The following is a 23,843-nucleotide window of genomic DNA, read 5'->3' as shown; positions in this document are numbered from 1 at the left end:
CAACCTGAATTCAGTCCTGATGGAAGTTGGTTTCAGGTAGCCGGCTCAAGGTTGACTCAGCCTTCCATCCTTCTGAGGTCGGTAAAATGAGTACCCAGCTTGCTGGGGGTAAAGAGAAGATGACTGGGAAAGGCAATGTCAAATCACCCCGTAAACAAAGTCTGCCTAGTAAACGTTGGGATGTGACGTTACCCCATGGGTCAGTAATGACCCAGTGCTTGCACAGGGACTACCTTTACCTGCAAATAGAAATACAGGTTTTTCTTACAAGACAGGTATAAAAAAACTCAGACATTTTTGGTCACTTGTCATCTACCTCCAAGAACATTCAAAGCAACTTCTGGCTGAGAAGCGGCTTTAACAAAACGTAGTTGTAGCTGCAAAATGAACCTGTGTACCAATTTTGATTCTCCCAGCAATCTCTTCCGGTTGTTCCCCCAGCTGCTGCGCAATCACAAGCTTCTTGTGGAATAGGCTCCTGGAGAAGCGTTGGCATATGCAGCATCTTGTGTACAAGAGAAGCTGTTATGGGGGCAACATACAGTACAGCAAGTCAGATGGGGATGTGGGTCATTTCTTCCTTCTGCTAAATGTCATTTCCTTGTTTGTCCCCAGAATTCAATTCTCAAGCTTCCTTCATGCTTCTTCTCAGTTCTTTGCTCTCCTCTCTTCCCGCCAGTTGTGTAGATAGGTCGCTTACTAATCTCTTCCTTTCTATGCAGCTAAGTTAGTTTCTAAATAAACCACTTTGTTTTCTTTAATCAGCCCTGTTATTTTCTGCCAATATGGAGCCCCATATTTAGGTTATTTAGGAGCCCCGTGGCGCAGAGTGTTAAGCTGCAGTACTGCAGTCAAAAGCTCTGCTCACGACCTGAGTTCGATCCCAACGGAAGTTGGTTTCAGGTAGCCGGCTCAAGGTTGACTCAGCCTTCCATCCTTCTGAGGTCGGTCAAATGAGTACCTAGCTTGCTGGGGGTAAAGGGAAGATGACTGGGGAAGGCACTGGCAAACCACCCCGCAAACAAAGTCTGCCTAGAAAACGTCGGGATGTGACATCACCCCATGGGTCAGGAATGACCTGGTGCTTGCACAGGGGACCTTTACCTTTACCTTTTATTTTCTGCACACAAAATGGTCACTCTGCTGACAAGAATGAACAGGAGGCCAATGTTTCTGCTACAGGCTCTAGTGGGGTTAGGCTTGCCAGGCCCCGTTGCTCCACCGGTGGACACTCTAGTGATCTCGGCCAAAACTCTATGGTTTCCATAGAGTTTTAGCTGAGGTTGCCAGAGCGTCTGCCGGCCCTCAGCTGGTCAGCGGGCAGCCTGGTGGTTTGGCGGGATTTTACCCGCCACCACTGGGCACTTGGCAACCCTAAGTGGGGTGTTTCGGTGCATACACCATTTTGTTGTTGGTTTTATTGTCTGGAGGAAAGGCGAGTTATAAATACTTTAATAAATTGTTGGGTTTTGGATAGCGAGTTTCATTGTATTTCAGTCACTCAAGGGTTAAACTGTTTGTAACCAAGCTGACCAGATCAAAGGTGATGTAACCTACAGTATGTGTCAAGTACCTATTGGTTAAACAGGACAGTTGTAAAAGTATTTGCATACTAGGAGCTTCTTCTTTGTTTAGCAAGAAGAAGCCATCGCCATTATACTTTAGATTTTACCATGTGAAGATGTAAGCTATAGAACTCCTAGCTTCTGGGATGTGATAGGAAACTTAGAATGTAGTAAGGAACTTGTTATTTTATATCCAAGTTACCCTTCCCTGAAGTTAGTAAGTAAAGGTGATTTTTACTAAGAGAAGTGACTGCTAGTCTTCATTGTGTGCGTGCAACCTTAATTAGCTTCTACCACTGATTCCATTAATATTCAACGGTCCATTTCCTCTGACACGGGTATTATTCCCATCATAAATACATTAAAGTATCTTCATTATCATTTTGTAGACAATAGTTGAAACATAATTGCAGGGTGGGTGGGCGGGAATAGCTCCAACCAAAACAATACGTTGAGAACATCCCAAAATACAATTTAAGGAAATGTAAAATCATGTTTAATATGCTCTTCTATTCCGTAGCCAATGCCCAGAAGGATATATGTGTGTAAAAGCTGGTAGAAATCCCAACTATGGCTACACGAGCTTTGATACCTTCAGCTGGGCCTTCTTGTCTCTCTTTCGGCTGATGACTCAGGACTACTGGGAAAATCTCTATCAGCTGGTAAGGTTCTGTGGTGAGGCAAGCTTAGTCCTGTCATAGTAAAACAGAGGTACGCATTCTGTCTCAGCTGAAGTTGAGAAGCAGCTAGTATTAATGGTAGAATGCAGTTGTGAACATCCCTGTAAAGATTGAAAGACAGGCAAAATCACTAATAAGGCTTTTCAAAAAGCATAAAGTAAATGATACCAATTGAAACCCCTCCACATGCACAATTGTATAAGCATATAAAGCAAAGGGGCTAGCTTATTAGTGATTTTGCCTGTTCTTTCAATCTATACAGGGATGTTCACAACTGCATTCTACCATTAATACTAGCTGCTGTTTGGTACAGTCTGTGGTTATATATTAGAGCATTTTTGCACACAATTAACGACAGATGCTGGTAATTTGTACTGCCATTAATTATATATAGGAATATTTATTGTATTTATGAAATTCATTGAATTGTTGTTACTTGGAAATTTCATGCTAAGAACATTTAATACATTTATGAAGTTTACATGCACAATATATTGAAGTGATTGTCATCACACTGAAGTAAGTATTGTCATTATTTCTATTTTTAATATTTTTGAGCCTCGTGCTGTACTTTGGTTTATTATCCACTTTTTGCAGCACAGGTGTTTATCGTTTTTGCTGGAAGTTCAGAAGCAGCTAACTCAAAGACGCTGTGAATAGTTCAATTAAGGGACAGAAAAAAAATTAAGATGCCCAGTGTGTTATTCAGTACATTTGAACCCACTCTTGGAGCTCATGTGGTTCTCCCCCACACACCTTTTGTCCTCACTATAATCCTGTGAAAAGGTTAAGATGAGAGTAAGCGCCTGGCTCAAGGTCACATGTGGAACTTCATGGCTGATTGGGGATTTGATCCTGGGTCTCCTGGGCCTACGTCTGACACTTTAACAACTCTACCACACTTGTCTCTAGTCCTGAGTGCCAGCTCTTAGTCTGGGGCAAATGCATGGATGAGTATGGATTTTTGAAAACAGATATTGGTCTTTTATGCATGGGAGTTTTACCTGGGGTTCATTGCTTACTCGACCCACACTTTTTTGTTGCGAATATTAAAAATGCTGTGCACCAGCAAAATCACCAGCAAAAAATCAGGAAGCGTCTGAGTCCCCGCCCTTTCAAAAGCCTGCTTTGTAATAGGCTGAAGTATTTGCTGTGAGAAAAATGTCCAGTTCCCCTCTCCCCCCGGTGGACACCCAAGTGCCATTTTAAAAACCATTTCAAAAAACAGAGCTCTTTAAAAGGAATGGGGTGGGGTGGGGAGAAACCCAAGCGTCGTTTTAAAACCCATTTTTATGTGAGACAAATGTCTGCTCAGAAAGAACTCCGGTTGTGAGACAAAAACCAGGAAGTATCTGAGTCCCTGCCCCGCTTTGTAATTGGCTGTAGTGCTTTCTGTGAGAAAAATTTCACACACACACACCCAGCTCCCCTGTCCCGCGCTTTGGCTCATACATGGAGATGAAGACGATTTGACCTGGGCTGATCTCAGGGGGGATCGAAGAATCGGGTTTTAACAGGATTGGGAAGACCTGGACATTACGAGGTCATCTCTAAGGGTGGGAAAACTCTTGCATAACCCCAATGGAAAACCAAGTTGGACCAGTGGAGAAAATAGGTCAAAGTGCCCATGCATAAAAGACCATAGGCCTTTAATGCAGGGATGTTTCCCTTCGGTCACACCTGCCAGCTACTTCAGGGCCTTTTCTGCCTGTCAGAGGCATCCTCACTCTCCCCGTGCATTTTGCCCTGTTCGAGATGCTGTTTAGCATAAAAGGCCATAATGTAGTTAAAGAGAAAGGTTTTCCTGGTATATCTGGCTGTTTTTTTTTTCTGGACTTTTTCAAGGGAGACCATTTTCATTCAGAACCTGTTAGATATTTCTTGACATTTTCTGTTGCTATAAACAGTTTATTTATAGGCTGTTTTAAAACTTGTTTTCCCTGTTTTCTACCTAAAAAATTAAACAACTAATGTAGATTTTCTGGGTCGCTGCACTTGAAAAATCTTGAACAGGCAAAGATCTTTATTCAATAACTAATGGATATCAAATGGATGAAACTTGTTTCTCTCCCCCCCACCCCCAAGACACTGCGAGCAGCTGGCAAAACATACATGATCTTTTTTGTTCTGGTGATCTTCCTGGGCTCTTTCTATCTGATCAACTTGATCCTGGCTGTCGTCGCCATGGCCTATGAAGAACAGAATCAAGCCACCATGGAAGAAGCGGAGCAGAAAGAAGCAGAGTTTCAGCAGATGCTTGAGCAGCTGAAAAAACAACAAGAAGAAGCTCAGGTAGCTTCCTTTTGGAAAGCGTAGTTGTGAATTTGCTAAAACACAGTGCCGTGAATTCTACTTGCTGTGGGAAGCTGTATAAAACTTAGAACGTCTGTAGTGGTTAAGAGCAGTGGTTTGGAGCGGTGGACTCTAATCTGGAGAACTGGGTTTGATTCCCCCACTCCTCCTCATGAGCGGCGGATGCTAATCCGGTGAACCAAGTTGGTTTCCCCACTCCTCCACGTGAAGCCAGCTGGGGTGACCTTGGGTTAGTCACAGTTCTTCCTGAACTCTCTCAGTCCCACCTACCTCACAGGGTGCCTGTTGTGGGGAAGGGAAGGTGATTGTAAGCCGGTTTGATTCTGTCTTAAGTGCTAGAGAAAGTCGGCATATAAAAACCAACTCTTTTTCTTCTTCTTCTTTTATTATTGGTTGGTGCATCATAGGAACTTTTTGGATAGCAAGGCCAGTGCTTTGCAAGATGACAGAAAGGGAGTATCCTGAAGGTCAGAGTATAGGATATACAGGGAAGTCCCAAGGAAAGACAAAATTCCATTGTTGACAACCTTACTATGAGGTTTGGGGACCTGTTTTCAAAGAACTGTACTTACCTGTGTGTGTGTTTGTTTTACACTAAACGAGAGTGGCACTAATCATTGCCATTTGTACCTCTTTGTGATTTTGTAATTTTGGAGGTAACAATGAATTTCTCTAAGTTTATTAATGTGGTAATCTACAGTAACTAATGCTAATTCCCTGACACTGTAATACAACAGACAACAGCAGCTGTGGCTGCAGCATCAGTGGCCTCAAGAGATTTCAGCGGCGTGGGTGGATTGGGGGAGCTCTTGGAAAGTTCTTCGGAAGCATCTAAATTAAGCTCCAAAAGTGCTAAAGAAAGAAGAAACAGAAGGGCAAAAAGACGCCAGAAAGAGCTCTCAGAAGCTGAAGACAGAGAAGACATCGACACATTTCCAAAATCCGAATCAGAAGACAGTATCCAAAGAAGTCGCCTCTCCTATGAAAAGATGACTTCACCTCACCAGGTACAGTACAATTCTAGTTTCAGCTGTAGTATTCTAGTGTTGTGGTGGACTTCTTCGCTGTGGGTTACTATAGCTAGAGAATCTATGTTGCAAGAAATGGGGCAAAGCTTCTGTTTTTATTGATTGCACATCTGTGGAACCATCTTCCACTAGAATCCTTCTAGGCTGTGATCTTATTCTTTTAGAAAATTAATGTCTCATTTCTTATGCAGCCAGGCTATACAAATAGAGATTATCTTAGTTTGCAGTTGTGCCCATTGAATTGTGTGGAATAAGGTAAATAAAGTGCGATCATGGATACTTTTGAGAGGGAACAAAACATACTTTTTGCTCCATTCTCTGAGAGAAGGGAGACCAGAGGTTTAGCGCAAACCCCAGTGGTGTCCCTGAATCATAAAATCGTAGAGTTGGAAGGGACCACCAGGGTCATCTAGTCCAACTCCCTGCACAATGCAGGAAATTCGCAACTACCCCCCACACCCCCAGTGATCCCTACCCCATGCCCAGAAGATGGCCAAAAAACAAAACATAGTGCATACCTTTTATTTTCTCCTGTATATGAATGGCTTCCATTCATTACTATTGGTGGGAAATGAATGATTGAATCTGGGGCCGATGAAGTAGTGGAGGGGCAAAGCCCCTCTGCTGGCAGTGGCCCTATTGGAGGAGCAGTGTCATCCCTCTCCTCATCAGAGCAATTCCAGGCTTGCGGTTGGGTGTGGGCGGGAGATGTTTCCCTTCCTTGAAGGCAGATGGGAGGAGGGGAGAGACACATTCCTTTCCTTCTCATGGTTTGGAGACTGGATTTGGTTTGAGGGCATGGGCGGGGACAGAATGAAGTTTGGCAAAGCTACCTTGACTTCTCTCTTGTGTGCTCTGATACAGTGACCTCAGGACTGGATGGGAGAATGTGGGATACCTATTCTAGGAAATTCCTACAGATTTGGGGGCAGAGCCTGGGGAGGGCAGAGTTTGGGGTGGGGAAGTTGCTCAGTGGGGATGCGATGACATAGAATCCACCCTCCAAAGTTGCGAGTTTCTCAAGGGAAACTCAAGGGGAGAGCCAGCGTAGTGTAGTGGTTAAGAGCGGTGGTTTGGAGCGGTGGACTCTGGTCTGGAGGACCAGGTTTCATTCCCCACTCCTCCCATGAGGGGTGGAGGCGAATCTGGTGAACTGGATTTGTTACCCCACTCCTACACACGAAGACAGCTGGGTGACCTTGGGCAAGTTACAGCTCCTTTAGAGCTCTCTCAGCCCCACCTACCTCACAAGGTGTCTGTTGTGGGGAGGGGAAGGGAAGGTGATTGTAAGCTGGTTTGAGTCTCCCTTAAGTAGTAGAGAAAGTCGGCATATAAAAACAAACTCTTCTTCTTCATCTCTGTTGTCCAGAATTTAGTTGTAATTCTGAGAGAACTCCGGGCTCCTCATTGAGGTTGGTAACCCAACCACTCACCCACCCCCCAAAACTTGATGGGTGTGTACTAGTTAGGTTAACAAGCAGATCATTTGGGATAAAAGTATTTACTTTTTCCTTCTTGAGGATTTTGTGGCAAATCACAAAACTGTTTTAAAAACAATACTTGCCCTAATTAGTTGCCATGGAGTATAGGAGATTGCAGTTCATGAAAGGCAAGCTTTTGCATGCTTATGGTTCTCACATCATGGTTCCTGTCCTTCAGGCTTTGCAAGGGGCTGCGACATGGCCTTTGACCCTGGTGCCTTTGCAGGAGCTCAGGGGTACAGCTGTTAGAGCCCTGTACAGACCATCTCCTCCAGTTATGGCATAATGTTTCATGGTGACTTAAAGCAGAAACATGCTTAATGAAAACAGAGACATTAGTAATTGAATGTCTTTGACGTGAAGGAGAAGAAATCTGAGAGACGGGCAGAATATTAGAAAAGCTACGTCCATTGGAAGTGTGTAGTTCTGGAGATCTAGGGGTCTTCCCATTTTTTAAGACCAACTAAAATTTTACAAAATAGTAAAAGGTTTTATCAGGCATGAGGAAAAGTCCCAAGCAAATCTGCATTTTATATCTGTGCGTTTTTGCCGTAAAGGTTTTCAAGGCAAGAGACGTTCAGAGGTGGTTTGCCATTGCCTGCCTCCACATCCCGCCCCTGGTATTCCTTAGAGGTATCTCATCAAAATACTTGCCAGGGTTGAGGCTCAGAGTGTGTGACTGGCCCAAGGTCACCCAGCAAATTTCCATTGCAGAATGGGGATTCAAACCTGGGTTCCCCAGATCCTTAACCACTACACCATGCTGGTTTATAGCAATCTTACAATAGAGTACAGAGCTGCTGCAGACAAAATTCAATTATTTGGACTTGGGTACAAAACAGGTTACAAGTTGTATGGAGGATATTTAGACACAGAAACATAAAATGGTGACTCTTCCTTTTGGAAAATATAAAAGCCAGCAGTGATTTGCATCAGTCCCCGTGTTCTGTGGATTTAATCCCAATGAAATAAGTATACTCTGAAACCATGGTGATGGATAAAAAGTAATTTCTAGAAGAATTTCACTTTAGTTAGTGTTACCAAACCATCAAAATGTCTTGTAAATGGACTGAAGTATGTGTATTGTTGCTACAGCACAATAAAAATGGAAACCCCCTTGCTAATGGTTCTAAATTCAATTGAAGTAATTTTTCAAAACTGCTAAAGCTTATTAGTTATGTAAAACCTATAATCAAAATATAATGTATTATGAGAAAATTCAATGAATGTAGGCACAGTCCAAGGTATTTACCAGCAATATTTGTCAAAATCAATTATAATAAGGTCTGCAATCAAACTGCTTCTCCTTTACATGGAGATAGTTCTGGGATAGTTCTGTTTTTTTAAATTTAGGGATGTTAGTTTTTGTTGTTTTATTCTACCACGTAATTTTTACTGATTGTTACTATACTGAGTGTTTTAATTGTGATTTTATTGCAAGCCTAGAGCGGGTGTATGGAAGAGGCATCTTATAACCGCACTAAATAAATTAATAAATAGTGTTTTTAGAATGTTATTGTAATTGTGATTATTGACTTACATGTCAATATGTCTTTAACATAAAATGGTGAGATAGCGAAGCTTGATCTTTAAACCATATAATTTAGAGTATCCTTTTGAACCAACAGGAAATCCAGTCAGAATAGTCTAAAGATTATTGCAGGTTTAAAGTATCCTGCTCTGAAAGCAAAGCAGTCTAAAAGGCAGAAGTAAGTAAAACTTAATGTAAAGGTTGTTTTCTCCAGCGCTGGTGATAGCTTTACTTATTCATGAGTTCTACTAATGAAATATGTAGAGAGGGAGGAAAAGATTCCATTAAGGGGCTTCTTGGTAGTGCAAGAGTAGAAGGGCAACCAGCACAAATGGATTTTTCCTCTTTTTCTCAATGGCAACGTCACCATCTTTAGGTCTCCTGAGACTGAAAGCATTAATTGATGAGACAGTTTGATTAATACATGATTAATAATACAGCTTCAGTTAAATGGATCTAGCCTTTGGGCTTTTGCACAATAGCTGCAACAACAGCTTAGATTCTTTGCCTCCTTGTCACCTCAGGAAACATCTCCACCATCCCTTATGTTGGAAACGTTCCCCGTGAGGGTAATGTAGGGTGGTCATCATGACTTACAGATAGGTGGATGAGGGATATTTTGCAAAAGCGTGATTCACTTCCAGCAGAGGTTATTTTGTGTGAAGGGTAAGAAAAGAATGTGTTCTCTTGAGTTGTGAGATTCTCTCTCAGAACTGGAGTATGAAGTTTGTAGTACAATAATATTTATAGTCTTCGGTGTTTTGTCCCCCATTGGAAACTGTTGGAATACCATGAAGATTACGAAGTGGTTTCATGAACTTCCAGACAGAGTTCGGGTTGATAAACTGAACTGACATTGTGTGCTGAGACTTTTAAACACAGTTGTGATATTGAATCAAGTTTGCACCAGGTACTGCAGAACGCTGGCAAGCAAGAGATACTACATCTGCAATGTTACAGTGCTGTCCTAAGTGGGTTTAGAAGGGTATAATTTGGGATAGGATGGCTCTGTTAAATGAATAATTTGATTTGGTTGGACACTACCACCTTCATTTGAAACAACAGAATAGTTAGTGTTCTAGATGACTCTGGACAGGCCTGATTCAGCTATAAGCATGCACTTAAGAAACCTTAGGCATTTAGTTAGCTTTCCTATACCAGATCATTTAACTCCCAGCCAGAGGTACACCTCAGTACCTCCTAGCCAGAGATACACCTATAGGTTTTTTCTGGGTGTAGTACACAAGTAAATACTATTAGAGAGTCTCTGCTTCCATTCTAAACTTGTTTATTAAAGCATAACTATCACATTCTTAATATAAACTAAATCAACCAAGTGTTATACCATCCATCATTGTTAATACATAGTCAAAAAGAGCCATTACATGAGTCCATAAAGGTTTCTTACCTCAAAAGTAAGCAGGCCACAGGCAAGGAGCCCCTTCTGAGAAGACACTCTCGATCAATACAACTTTCCCTATTTATAGGATTTTAAATGCATGGCCTAACAATAGCCAACTTTCCCACTTGATAAGGGTCACATTCTTGGCTAATTCATTATCTTATAACTTCAAACACAATCCAAAGTTATTGTTACTTCAAATAACTTTTAATATATAAAGAAAGTTCATTCTCTTTACTTTTTATCTTAACAAAGTCTATTTAAAAATAATGATTACAAGTTTCTCATAGTTATGAATACCTTCTGCCCTCAACCAATACCCCCATCCTTGAACAATAGCTTCGCTTCTGTGAAGCTGGACATTCCTGAAATTCTCAGTTGCTTCTGCACCTGGGCCTCAACAAACTGCATCTATTGATAATGGGTTAGATGGCTTCTAATCTACATTAAGCCATGTAATTGTTGCCCCTCTGTCTTCTTACTGATCCTCAAGGCTATTCTATTCTGGGTCTCTAGACTCCCTTCTTGGCAGGCTTCCCTGAGAGGCCAGGTTTATTCTATTTATGCGTGCTGCAACATCCTCTCATGTCTTTTTGGTCAAGGCCAGCATCTCTTCCCCTATATTTCTGGCCATATCCATGACATTAGTCATTGGCTCTTTTTTCAATGAATGCTAATTATTCTTGTTTTCCTCCCCCTACCCAGTCTTTGCTGAGTCTTCATGGATCCCTGTTTTCCCCAAGGCGCAGCAGCAGAGCATGTATCTTCAGCTTCAAAGGAAGAGCAAAGGATGTAGGGTCAGAAAACGACTTTGCTGACGATGAGCACAGCACCCTCGAGGACAACGAAAGCAGAAGGGACTCTCTCTTTGTGCCGAACAGACACAGCAGTGACCGCCGCAACAGTAATGTCAGCCAGGCGAGTTTGTCATCGAGGATGATACCACCGCTTCCATCAAACGGAAAGGTGCACAGCTCCGTGGATTGCAACGGGGTGGTTTCCTTAATAGGAGGACCTCCTGCTCTCACTTCACCCCCTGGGCAGTTTCTACCTGAGGTGATAAATGGTCCTCTTTTTTTTACAGATCACATGTGCTTCTGTGATTGTTGTAACTTTTACAATGAAATTTCTGATCTTTGTGACTGTCCCTGTCTTTATAGTTTTTTAATAATATCTGGAGGGAAATCTCAGGTTTACCAAACAGCTCTGCTTACATGCTTGTATATCAGTTCTGCTTATATGCCAATTTGAATGGTACTTAGTACAAGAAATACATGAACACATGAAGCTGCCTTCTACTGAATCAGACCCTTGGTCCATTAAAGTCAGTACTGTCTACTCAGACCGGCAGCAGCTCTCCAGGATCTCAGGCAGGGGTCTTTCACATCACCTGCTTGCCTAGTCCCTTTAACTGGAGATGCCGGGGACTGAACCTGGGACCTTCTGCATGCTAAGCAGAGGCTCTACCACTGAGCCACAGCCCCTCTCCAGGGTCTCTGGCAGAGAAAGATGCTGTAATGTCAAAAGAACAAGCAATAGACTCACAGCCCATTCCTGAGCTCTTGGCCCAAAAGAGCTCAGGAGGAGCACAAGTGCCTGCGCCCAGGCCACTTGCACCGCCGTGAGAGGCAGGGACGCTGGCGTTGGGCCGCTCATGCTGGCCTCCCTGCGCTGCCATGGCAGTGCGGACCAGGGATGCTGGCTTGGCCTCCTGCCGGCATTCCACCAGAGCAAAGCTCCACACATTCCCAGAACAGGCCAGCGGGCAGCTTCCTGACACCTTCCGCCTTGGTACGCCGTCCACAACAACAGCGTTGCTGCACCAGCTTTTTGCTGGTGCAGCCTCTCTGTTTTCAGTGGGGCAAAATGCCCCATTTTCAACAACTATTTTTTTTAAAGGTTTTTTAAGCCTTTTGGCAGTCAGAGAACAGTTTTGGAGGCGCCACAGCAGCACTGCGGCCACGCCATTCCCAGCCGCTGAAGGCTCAGGAATGGGCTGTGTGCGAATACAAAAAGTATAGGATTTAAGTGAGCAAGCCATTCTTGAAAGTGCAGCAAGGCAAAGGGCCATGAGTATCGCCAGCATCCTCACAAACACAATGGGAGGTATGACACAGGACATGTTTCACCGCATGTTATGTGAAGTTCTAGTCTTAAGGCATTTTTGCTTTATTTGCTGAGATGTAAGAATTCTTGGTACTGACACACTCCTTGGACTGAGGCCCTTCCTCAGCAAGTATAAGGGATTTGAGATGGAGCAGGAGGGAAGGCAGGGAACCCGCCACCTCCAGAACTCTTTATACAGGTTCCAGGACTTTTCCCCGCAGAGCACAGTTTTTCCGTCTACCCCCTCTGTTCCTCTCCAGGATTTCAGGGGGCATTCTGGGCTGCTGCTGGAGGGAAGAGGCAGGAAAATCACACTTTATGGGCAGAAGTTCATGTGCCCAAAGAAATGTTAGACTGGATCCAACCCACTGCGTTGTGTGCATCCAAACGATTTTCTCTCTCCCCCCCCTCCTCAAACTTGAAGAAAACAAGTCTGAGTAGAAAAACACAATTCTGGCTCCTTGGTCATCCTGTTCATATTGTGGACAGAGTTGCCAGATTAACCCAGCTACTTGGTTACCTGGGAGTAAGTCCAATTGAATGTGGTGTCACTTATGAATAAACATGTTTAGAATTGTGCTGCAGTTCAGTTTCTTTTATTTATATATTTATAACTTACTTGGTTTGGCCCCCACATCAGCTTTTTGTTTATTTTATGTATTTATTATATTTCTATCCTGTCCTTTCCCTAGCAAGGTAGGGTTAAGGGCCGCTCACATCCAACATTAAATATCCATAATATTCAACATACAATGTAGTAAATAATTAAAATCTAAAATATACTCAATGTAACAATTTAATGCTAGAGTCTAAAACCAGATGGCTTTATAACAACTTCTATGTCAGTACTTAAAGTGGTTTTAAGTGAAAAAACAGACAATTTTGTTTTATTTCTGAATTATATTAACACCCAATAAATTTAACTAAAGTGACAAAAGTCAGTGGCAAACCTACAACAGAATGTCAAAGACCTTTTTTGAAAGAAAACTTCCCTTCTCCTTCCATTAGCTCTTTGTTTCTTGCCCTTACTTTGTTTTTATTTATCTGTCTGTTCTATTTTTACATCTTGACTTTGTTATTTAACACTCTGGCTCCATCCCTTTTTGTTTTCTTGCATTCCTGTGGTTATTAAGATTCACATATCACATTACATTCTTAGGAAGGCCCTTTAAATGTTTAAAGAATGCATGCAAAATATAAATGCGACTGCAACAAACATGTGGATTGGATCCTAATAATAATTTCTGCTAATGAAGGAGGGAAAATGATTTTCACTAATTTCTCCCTGCTATAGCCCCTTGTGCTTGTCTCTCTTCTCCAGGAGCAGAATTTACAGGAGATCAGTGCTACAGACCTCTGATTAGCCCCTTGTGATTAGCCAGCAGGCTTCATGTGTAGGAGTGAGTGAACCAGCCCGGTTCACTAGAGTCCACCGCTCATGTGAAGGAGTGGGGAATCAAACCCCGTTCTCCACATTAGAGTCCACCCCTCTTAACTACTACACCATGCATACTCCAGTCCACAGCACAAAGTATGTCAGTCTTCAGTCTGCTGCTTCTTCCTGCTGCCCCTTCCCTTCTTCCAACTACTACTCCAGGACTGTGCCCACTCATTCAACTGTGCCGTGCTCAATGCTGCTGGGGCATTTCCCACCCCAGTCTGTCTGCTGCATTCTGCTTACCAGCACTGCCCAGGGTATTTGTCCACTCCTCAGCACCAGCTGTCCTCTGCTCCACTGTGCCATGACCAATGGCTGCCCCGGTGGCATTGGCACTGAAAGGGTCAGAGGGTTTGAGGAAAAGCTTGTAAAAATGATTTCCCTTTGTGTGCTTTTTTAAAAGCATAAAGTGGTCATTCCTATTAACTTTAATGGAGTTTCACATATTGGGAAGTTCTGGATTTTCCAAATCTGGATTCGGAATCAAGATTTTGGTGCTAGTGCAAATCCCTTGAAATTATCATTGGGATCCAACCCTATGATTGCATGCAGATATCCTAGTAAGCTCTTATTAGCTGCAGCTCCCTGTGGAATACGTTGTCTGTGAAAATCCCGGGCTTTCCTCTGCACAGTGTGTGAAATGATGATATCTGTTTGGAGGATTCTTCTCTTACTAGAGATCACTGTACTGCTAGCTATTATTTTTGTTCAACGTACATTGGTGGGAATCTGAAGAATCTTGCAACTAGTTGTGCATCCAAAGAAGATTCGGATTGGTGTATTTTGAACTCCCCAACTGACATAGACAGCCTTTTAAACAAACAAAAACTTCAGGGGGAGCTTTCCAAAATTAACTAATGCTTAGTAAAAACTAAGCAACCCATGAAAAAAACTAGCAGTAAGATACACTTATGGTAAGTTTTAGAAATTATTAACCGCCATTGTATTTGCAGGGTACCACTACCGAAACAGAAATAAGGAAGAGGAGATTAAGCTCCTATCAAATTTCTCTGGAACTAATGGAAGAATCTGCAGCAAGGCAAAGGGCCATGAGTATCGCCAGCATACTCACAAACACAATGGAAGGTATGACACAGGACATGTTTCACCGCATGTTTTGTGAAGTTCTAGTCTAAGCCATTTTTGCTTTATTTGCTGAAATGTAAGAATTCTCGGTACTGATGCACTCCTTGGACTGAGGCCCCTCCTCTACAAGGGATTTGAGATGGAGCAGGAGGGAAGGCAGGGAACCCACCACCTCCAGAACTCTTTATACTCACACACGATGGGTCGGATCCAGCCAGCTTTTCCACTAGTGAAAAAGTAAGGAAGGAATACCGTTTGACCATCAAAAGGGCTATGCTGGAGATCATGGGACCTGTATGGACAAAAGCCATATGGTATCTGTAATAAGGAAGTGAATCGGAGGAACTTGAAAAGTTGGGGAGATCCACTCCAGTAAGATCAAACCCATTATTCTGTGTGGGTTTTCCCCCCTTCTCATAAAAACTTCAAATACAAGTGCTGTGGAACACAGGCAGGATAATGCTGTTGCAGTCATCTTGTTTGTGGGCTTCCTAGAGGCACCTGGTTGGCCACTGTGTGAACAGCCTGCTGGACTTGATGGACCTTGGTCTGGTCCAGCATGGCTTTTCTTATGTTCTTAGTTATCGTGTAAAATTCCTTCACCTTTTTGCAATTAAACAGTTTTTAAGTGGAGCTCCATGAAGTCTCTTCATAACTTTACAGGTTATGAAATCTGAACATTTTAGCAGCGTTCGTATAGGAAGAACCATGCTTCTTTTTAATTGGCTTTTGCTCCCTGCACATATACTAAATATGTGGGGGGGGGGAATGTTTTTTAATTTTTAATTCAAATCCTGTGTGAAATAGCCCTTCTGTGCTGACACCAAGCAATGCTTGAGTAACACTAGTAGCCCTTTACACATGAACCCTCCATGTGTTGACTAAACACACAGAGGGAATGCGGGCATGACGGCCCTTACCCTGCCTTTGCATGATCACTGGCCCGTGCACTTGGTGCTGACACCAAGGCAGTGTCCATGTGTATGCTCCCCCCCCCCCACTGACTACATTGAAAAAGCACATGTGTGCACACTACTTTTGCATGTGGGTGGCATGCTCATGAGCTGGCATAAGAACATTAAAAAAGCCATGCTGGATCAGACCAAGGTCCATCAAGTCAAGCAGCCTGTTCACACAGTGGCCAAAACCAGGTGTTTCCAGGAAGCCCACAAACAAGACGACTGCAGCAGTACCATCTTGCCTGTGTTCCACAGCACCTAATAAAATAGACAAAGAAGAAGAGTTGGTTTTTCTCTACCTTTAAGGAGTCTCAAAGATGGCTTACAATCGCCTTCCCTTTCCCTCCCCACAACAGACACCTGTTGAGGTAGGTGGGGCTGAGAGAGTTTGGAGAGAACTATGACTAGCCCAAGGTCACCCAGCAGGCTTCTTTTGGAGGAGTGGGGAATCAAACCTGGTTCTCCAGATTAGAGTCCACCGCTCTTAACCATTATACCACGCTAGCTCTCCTCTGATACTGGAGACCATGCAGAGGTGGGTGGTAGATCTGCCACTACTGTTGTTATATTTTTGTCTTTATGTATCTTTTTAAAAGTTTTTTTCTTTGTTTTTGTTTTGTTTTCTTTCTTCTTTGTTTTTGAAGAAATGAAGGATTTTTTTAAAAATGTAGAGGTGGGTGGGGGGCTAGGGGGCTCATGCCTTCTCTGCATCTCCACAAGTGCAGTCGACGTGTTGAAGGGTCATTAATGCAGGGCTAGGGGCTGGCAGCATCTGGTGGCTTGATTCCTCGCTTCACATTCTGTGCTGTCACACACATGTACACATGAAGCTACCTCATTGGTCCAGCAAGGTCAGTATCATCTACTCAGACTGGCAGTGGCTCTCTAGGGTCTCAGGCAGAGGTCTTTCACTTCCCCTCTTACTACTCTTTTGAACCTTACATTAGATCATAGTACTCTTTTAAAGATAACACATTAAAAGTATGCAGTATGATAAAAAAATGTCCTATGAAAATTCATTGGGATTCTAAAAACGGCGCTATTGTTGCCCATTTAAAAACAAGCAGATCTGTGTTAAGAAATCTAGAGCATCCCATGGAATTGAGTGTTGCCTCCCTTCTCTTCATCTCACCAGACTGAACTGCAGTAAAAATCTATATTACAGAAATGTAAGCCATATTGACAAGAGCAACTGGAAAAGACCATCATGCTAGGAAAAGTTGAGGGCAGCAGGAAAAGAGGAAGACCCAACAAGAGATGGATGGACTCAATAAAGGAAGCCACAGCCCTCAATTTGCAAGATCTGAGCAAGGCAGTCAAAGATAGGATATTTTGGAGGACTTTGATTCATAGAATCGCCATGAGTCAGAAGCAACTTGACGGCACTTAAAACTCACACACAAGCCATATTTAGAGTTAACCAGGGTTATCCCATGTGTAACGTTGTGCTTGTGTACATTTTTTTTTAAATTAGGCTTTTGTATGACACACATTTCTCAAAACTGTTGTACAATACTGATAATGAACTTTTAGGATCTAGAATTACAAAGTTATTGCCTCTAAAATCTTACTTTTCTTCCAGAACTTGAAGAATCCAGACAGAAATGTCCGCCATGTTGGTATAGATTTGCAAATGTTTTCTTGATCTGGGACTGCTGGCCTCCTTGGTTAAAAGTAAAACACGTTATGAATTTAATAGTGATGGATCCATTTGTTGATCTTGCTATTACTATCTGCATTGTTTTAAATACATTATTTATGGCCATGGAGCATTATCCGATGACTCCCTATTTCAACCATGTGCTTTTGGTCGGAAACCTGGTACGTATGTCCAAAGTAATAACATATTTACTTATTTTTTAAATATATGAATAATCTTTTTTAATTGAACATATGGTGCTATATTTCACAGAACTTTAACATTTAAAACCGTAAAAAGTAGAAGCCAATACTATATCAGCTGTAGAACATTCCACAACCCACGTTCTGGGTAACCAAGAGAGTTTTCTCTACTACATGAAAGTAATGAGCAAGGGGAATCACTGGGCTTCCTGTTGCAAGTGTTGCATAACTGGGACACCATTAACACAAGACATACTTCGAGCCTAATTCTGAAGAGAGGGTACCACTCTAGTACTTCCCGTTATGAACTCGAGGACTATTGAGAATCATACTGGAGATACATTAACAAATGCTTGAAACTGGTGCTGAAAAGAATAAATTTGTATAATAAATTTGTGTGTGCATGTTTTGTGTGTGTGTATAATCAGAGAGAAGGCCTTCTCTCTTGAAAATATAAATAACAGTAGTTGTGGCTAGTATCTTTGACAGCATATTCCTAGGGGGGAGGGGGGCAAGCCATGGTGGCCGGGACAAAGCAGCTGAGAGGCCTCCTCAGAGGCTTCCCAGCTACCGCGGAGGAGAAAAAAGCCTTTTTTCTGATACAAAAATAAGAGAAAAGGCTTTTTTCCCTCATAGGGGAAAGCGATCCTGCGCCTTCTTAAAAGGTGGTGCAGGCCCGCCGGAGTCCTGGGAGGCGTTCCCAGGCTGGAAGGGGTTAGGAGGCTGACTGGAGCCAGGTCCGCCCCAGTGAACGCCTCAGGAACCCCCCCACACACACACACACACAAACATGCCAGCGCCCCCGTTCTCTTTCAAGATTTAGTTCCCAGAGAGGCAGAGGAACCCTGTGCAGCTCCGCGGTGCCCTGGTGCTGACGGGAATGCCCCTCACATCAGAGTAAGTGCCCCTTATTCCTTGATAAGAGGGCACTTAACACTGGTGCGCCTCCACACCACTTTCGGTCCCCAACCTCAGGAATGGGCTGTAAGAACAGTATATAGTGATTCTCAAATAGTTGGTTTGGAGCCATCCAAGGTGATGGGAACCCTTACTAATGGATTACAGTGGGTGCTAAGGACAAGGCAGCAGCATAGCCAGGCCAGGAATGGTTTCCTCAGTAAGGGGTTGAGTTCAGTATTTGGTCCTTCATTGATAGCATTCTTTGGTGGGTCCCCTTAGCAAAACTGCCAGAAGCTGTATGCTTGAAAACAATAACAAATTTTTTTACATAGACCATTCTCTTTCACATTGGTTCCCTTGCTTCTGTAGTCTCACTTTTTTAGTTGAAATGAGATTACAGAATATTATTTGACAGTATGACAGAATCTTAAAAGTAAATAATCTGCTTTATAGAGATCACGGAACTACTCTAAAGATTAGCCTTTATAAACAGACAGAAGCTGATCTATTAGCTCTGTCTTTGTTCCAATGCATTTTGTACAGAAATATTTCTAATGCTAGAAAGCATTGACGTCTCAGTACCTCTCTGACCATGCAATCCTGAAGGGGAGGTGGTGGAACCGCTTAGGAATCCAAAATGGCATGGATGCCGGCACAGGGCATCTTACGCCGGCTCTGGGGAGCGATGCAGCACATTATCAAATTATTTTAAGTTAGTCAGTGTTAAAATATTGCTAGAGACTCCTGGCTTCCATTTAATCTTTTTATGAAACATAATTATTTACACTCTTAACTTTGTGTACTATACCTCAAATGAACCAAAAACATTGGGGCTTACCACACCAAGTATTCCCAGCGATGTATTAAAAGTTTGAAAATGTTATAAAAAATACTGTTCGCACTTGGTTTGGCCCCTTTAGCTGTGAAGACATTTTCCTCCCATTTATTAGCTGTTGCATCCAAAAACCCTTTAAAAGCCATGTATAGGTATTCTTCGTTTTAGTGACGTCCATGAATACTGTGCTGGAGGAGAAGAGTGCGGTAGGGAACCGTGAGAAATGATTTATTGTATAATGTTTTCCAACTTTAAAAAATGCCCGAGAAGCCTGAGTGCAGTAACCCCCATTGTTGGAGTGTACATCTTGCCAGGAGATTAGTGATCTGATCTAGGAAAGCTAACTAAACACCTTGGGCTTCTTAAGTGCACATCTGTATCTGAATCAGGTCTGACCACAGTAATCCAGAACCATATGAAAAAAATTAATTTAGAAAAAAGACATTCCAGGGCAATTAGAGTTGTTCAGATTCCAGTGACTGATACTATTTTAGCTCCAGATATAATGAAATTATGCTAAATATTTTATCAAAGTATTCTTAAATCACCAAAGTAGTATCAAGGTGTGGAGATGTCACTGAGAGGTTACAACTTTTATAATAACCTACAGTATTCAAATCATTTGTGTTTTCAGGGAGACAACGTCAAAACATGAGAATTGTTTTTAATCCTGCAAGCATTCTTTCCCCACTTTTTCTAGGGTCAATTTACAATAGCCAGAATCTCCATGTACTGAGCTGATGTTCAGGAGATGGCTACATGTGCACTGTTTGTATCAACCAACGCTTCCCTGGGCATTGCGGAGTATACACATTGCTACTGTGATCTGTAAAAATCTAGTGGATTTTTTTTTATACAGTGGGTTGGATCCTACAGTAAGGAGTTATCCTCCTCTTCCTTCAACTTCTAGTGATCTCTGAAAGTCTGATGCTGAGTGTTAGAACATTAGAACATAAGAAAGGCCATGCTGGATCACGCCAAGGTCCATCAAGTCCAGCAGTCTGTTCACACAGTGGCCAACCAGGTGTCTCTAGGAAGCCCACAAACAAGACACCTGCAGCAGCATTGTCATTTCTGTGTTTCAAAGCACCTAATATAATAGGCATGATCATCTGATCCTGGAGAGAATAGGTATGCATCATGACTAGTATCCATTTTACTAGTAGCCATGAATACCTCTCTCCTCCATGAACATGTCCATTTCCCTCTTAAAGCCTTCCAAGTTGGCAGTCATCACCACCTCCTGGGGCAGGGAGTTCCACAATTTTACTATGTGTTTTGTGAAGAAATATTTTTATCTGTTTTGAATTTCTCACCCTCCAGCATCAGCAGATAACCCCGCATTCTAGTATTATGAGAGAGGGAGAACAGCTTCTCCCTGTCCACTTTCTCCATACCATGCATAATTTTACAGACCTCTATCATGTCTCCGCTTAACCGCCTTCCTTCCAAACTAAACAGCCCTAAGCATTTTAACCGCTCCTCATAGGGCAGTTGCTCTAGTCCCCTGTTGGAAGACACTGCTAGGAAAAGTACTGTGCAGCACAAGGGGCTCTAGCAAGGATGGAGAATCGGGAGCCCTGCACTCTGTTGCAATAGCAGAACAAGTTTGGTGCAGTAAGTTTGCTAGTAGTAGTGCAGGAAGGAGGGGGTGCTTTTGTCCAATGCCCCCTCCTTGCTTACACCCTGTTGTTCTGCGGGACCTTCAGCATCAGCTGTGGGGTGGGGGGAGTCGCTGGGACCAAGGGGAAAACAGAGAAGATCTGTCTCTGCAAATGGTGTGGGTGGTAGGATCCAGCCCATTGTTCTCTTAGCATGCATTATATTGATTATATTAAAGCTAATATTTTTGTTTCTAGTTTTATTAAAATATGTTTGTAAAACAGGTATGCATGCAGAGACTGGCTTTAGCTTCCTGCAGAGCGCTGGAGAACATATTATTGTTTACTTAGTATAAAGTATGAAGCAGTCTTCGTACTATATTAGCTTTAATTAGGAGTGAGGGCAGGTTCATAATGTGTTCCCTGCTGGTACTAATTTAAGTCTTCAGGTCTTTTACCCTCTTAATCTGTTAACCTCATTTTGTTGGTTTCTGCCAAAGAAAGATAATATGCTATTTTTCTGACATATTTTGTTGCTTCAAAATCGATTAGGATCTGGCAATAAGAGTGCTTTCTTTTTGAGTCAAAGGGGAATTATGATGAAAAGCAGTGATTCATTTCTACATCATTTAAAATTAGTCATATCAAATTAAGTATATTTTTAACCCCCAAAAGATAAATTACTTCAGCGTCAAAAATAAAAGAACGTCTCTGCAGAAACTAAAGTTCATGAGAAATTGTTAAAGTGATCTACATAAAGGTGAAAACCGTATACTACATTATCTGAAAATATCTGCACCTCATTTTTGTTTCACAAATTTTACAGTGTTAAAGGAGGGTGTGGTTTTTTTTGCCATCAAGTCACAGCTGATTTATGGCAACCCTGTAGGGTTTTCAAGGCAAGAGACATTCAGAAGTGGTTTGCCATTGCCTGCTTCTGTGTCAAGACCCTGGTATTCCTTAGTATTCCCTGGTATTCCTTGGAGGTCTCCCAACCAAATTCTTGCCAGGGTCGACATTGCTTAGCTTCTGAGATATGATGAGATCAGGCTAACCTGGGCTATCCAAGCCAGGGCTGTTAAAGGATTAGGAATTGTGTACCTTGAAAATGAATGGCGTCATAGTATTGATTCCACGGACTGGCAGCCGTGGTAAAAAGGCCTCTCTTAAAATTTCCACGCTAAAATAATGAGCCCCTTAAAAAAACAAAACTATACCCATTTTTTTAAATAATTATAAATTTGAACACATGAAGCTGCCCTCTACTGAATCAGACCCTTGGTCCATCAAAGTCAGTATTGTCTACTCAGACTGGCAGGGGCTCCCCAGGGTCTCAGGCAGAGGTCTTTCACATCACCTCCTACTTGCCTAGTCCCTTTAACTGGAGATGCTGGGGATTGAACCTGGGACCTTCTGCATGCCAAGCAGATGCTCTACCATTGAGCCATGGCCCCTTCCCAGAACATAAGTAAAGCCATGAACACACAAAGCTGCCTTCTACTGAATGAGACCCTTGGTCCATCAAAGTCAGTACTGTCTACTCAGACCGGCAGCGGCTCTCCAGGGTCTCAGGCAGAGAGGTCTTTCACATCATCTTCTACTTGCCTAGTCCCTTTAACTGGAGATGCCAAGGATTGAACCTGCATGCCAAGCAGACGCTCTACTACTGAGCTACGGCCCTTCCTTTCTCCATTGCCCCTCAAACAGCACCCACTGTTTTTTAGTTTTTTCAGCACCACTGAATTTTAGAAGGTCCCGCAGAACAACAGGGTGTTAGAAGGTAACAAAGAGCAACCAAAATGATTAGGGGACTAGAGCAACTGTCCTATGGGGAGCGGTTAGGACACTTAGGGCTGTTTAACTTGGAAAGAAGGCGGCTGAGGGGAGACATGATAGAGGTCTATAAAATTATGCATGGTTTGGAGAGAGTGGGCAGGGAGAGGTTTTTCTCCCTCTCCCATAATACTAGAACACGAGGTCATCTGCTAAAGCTGGAAGGTGAGAGATTCAAAACAGATAAGAGGAAGTATTTTTTCACACAACACATAATTAAATTGTGGAACTCCCTGCCCCAGGATGTGGTGATGGCTGCCAGCTTGGAGGGCTTTAAGAGGGGAGTGGACATATTCATGGAGGAGAGGGGTATTCATGGCTGTTAGTTAGAATGGATATTAGTCATGCTGCATACCTATTCTCTCTAGTATCAGAGGAGCATGCCTATTATTTTAGGTGCGGTGGAACACAGGCAGGATGGTGCTGCTGCACTCGTCTTGTTAGTGGCTTCCTAGAAGCACCTGGTTGGCCACTGTGAGAACAGACTGCTGGACTTGATGGCCCTTGGTCTGATCCAGCAGGGCCTTTCTTATGTTCTTATGTTCTTAATGCACTAGCCTCTTATGATTGCAAGTTTAAAAGCCTACATATTGTGCCTGTATCCTGACTACATTTTGCCTTTAAGAAAATGACATATCTTGAGAGATATGGGAGATCTTCAATTGGATTCTTGAAAATTTGTTGCAGTTTTTCAGTTTCAGCGAACCTCAATAAAATTAATTTAATTATACCGTGCATGTAGGTCTTCACGGGGATCTTCACTGCCGAAATGGTCCTCAAGATAATAGCTATGGATCCTTATTATTATTTCCAAGAAGGCTGGAATATTTTTGATGGCATTATCGTCAGCCTTAGTTTAATGGAGCTGGGTCTTGCCAACGTGGAAGGATTGTCAGTCCTCAGATCCTTCAGATTGGTAAATATAAGAAATTTGGAAAATGGTTTTTTTTTGGGGGGGTGGATATTAGGTATAAAATACTTAGCTACTTCTATATACAAAGATGAGTGCAAACATTTTCACTGCAGACTTTTAATAAGTATTTACTGAGAGATTATTTAACTGGTAAACTTATAATGTTCCAAGAATTTATATTTCTAGTCTGCATCAAAACAACCACAACCCAACCATGTTTGACATCTACTAGATGTGGCCTGATGCCCATCATACTTTTGTGAATTTTAATACGCACATTTTTCTCACAATATATTTATTTAATGAAAATATGCTTCTAAATATTGCACT

At 42.5% G+C, this 23,843-nt stretch overlaps 1 protein-coding gene across 1 annotated transcript in view; it reads left to right on the top strand.

Annotated features, from left to right (window-relative positions):
* The window catches only part of LOC130487999 (sodium channel protein type 2 subunit alpha-like), a 79,519-nt gene that overhangs the window by 16,997 nt on the left and 38,679 nt on the right, over positions 1-23,843 (top strand). Inside the window, exons 9-15 of the mRNA XM_056861578.1 lie at positions 2,086-2,227; positions 4,331-4,537; positions 5,296-5,565; positions 10,706-11,056; positions 14,498-14,630; positions 17,172-17,410; positions 23,343-23,516. Of these exons, the coding sequence (XP_056717556.1) occupies positions 2,086-2,227; positions 4,331-4,537; positions 5,296-5,565; positions 10,706-11,056; positions 14,498-14,630; positions 17,172-17,410; positions 23,343-23,516 (1,516 nt within the window). The remainder of the gene's footprint in view (positions 1-2,085; positions 2,228-4,330; positions 4,538-5,295; positions 5,566-10,705; positions 11,057-14,497; positions 14,631-17,171; positions 17,411-23,342; positions 23,517-23,843) is intronic.

The sequence above is a fragment of the Euleptes europaea genome, chromosome 15 (genome assembly GCF_029931775.1).
Source record: "Euleptes europaea isolate rEulEur1 chromosome 15, rEulEur1.hap1, whole genome shotgun sequence".
Classification (NCBI taxonomy): Eukaryota; Metazoa; Chordata; class Lepidosauria; order Squamata; family Sphaerodactylidae; genus Euleptes; species Euleptes europaea.
Note: the sequence above shows the minus strand (reverse complement) of the source record. Positions and strands in the feature narration are given on the sequence as shown.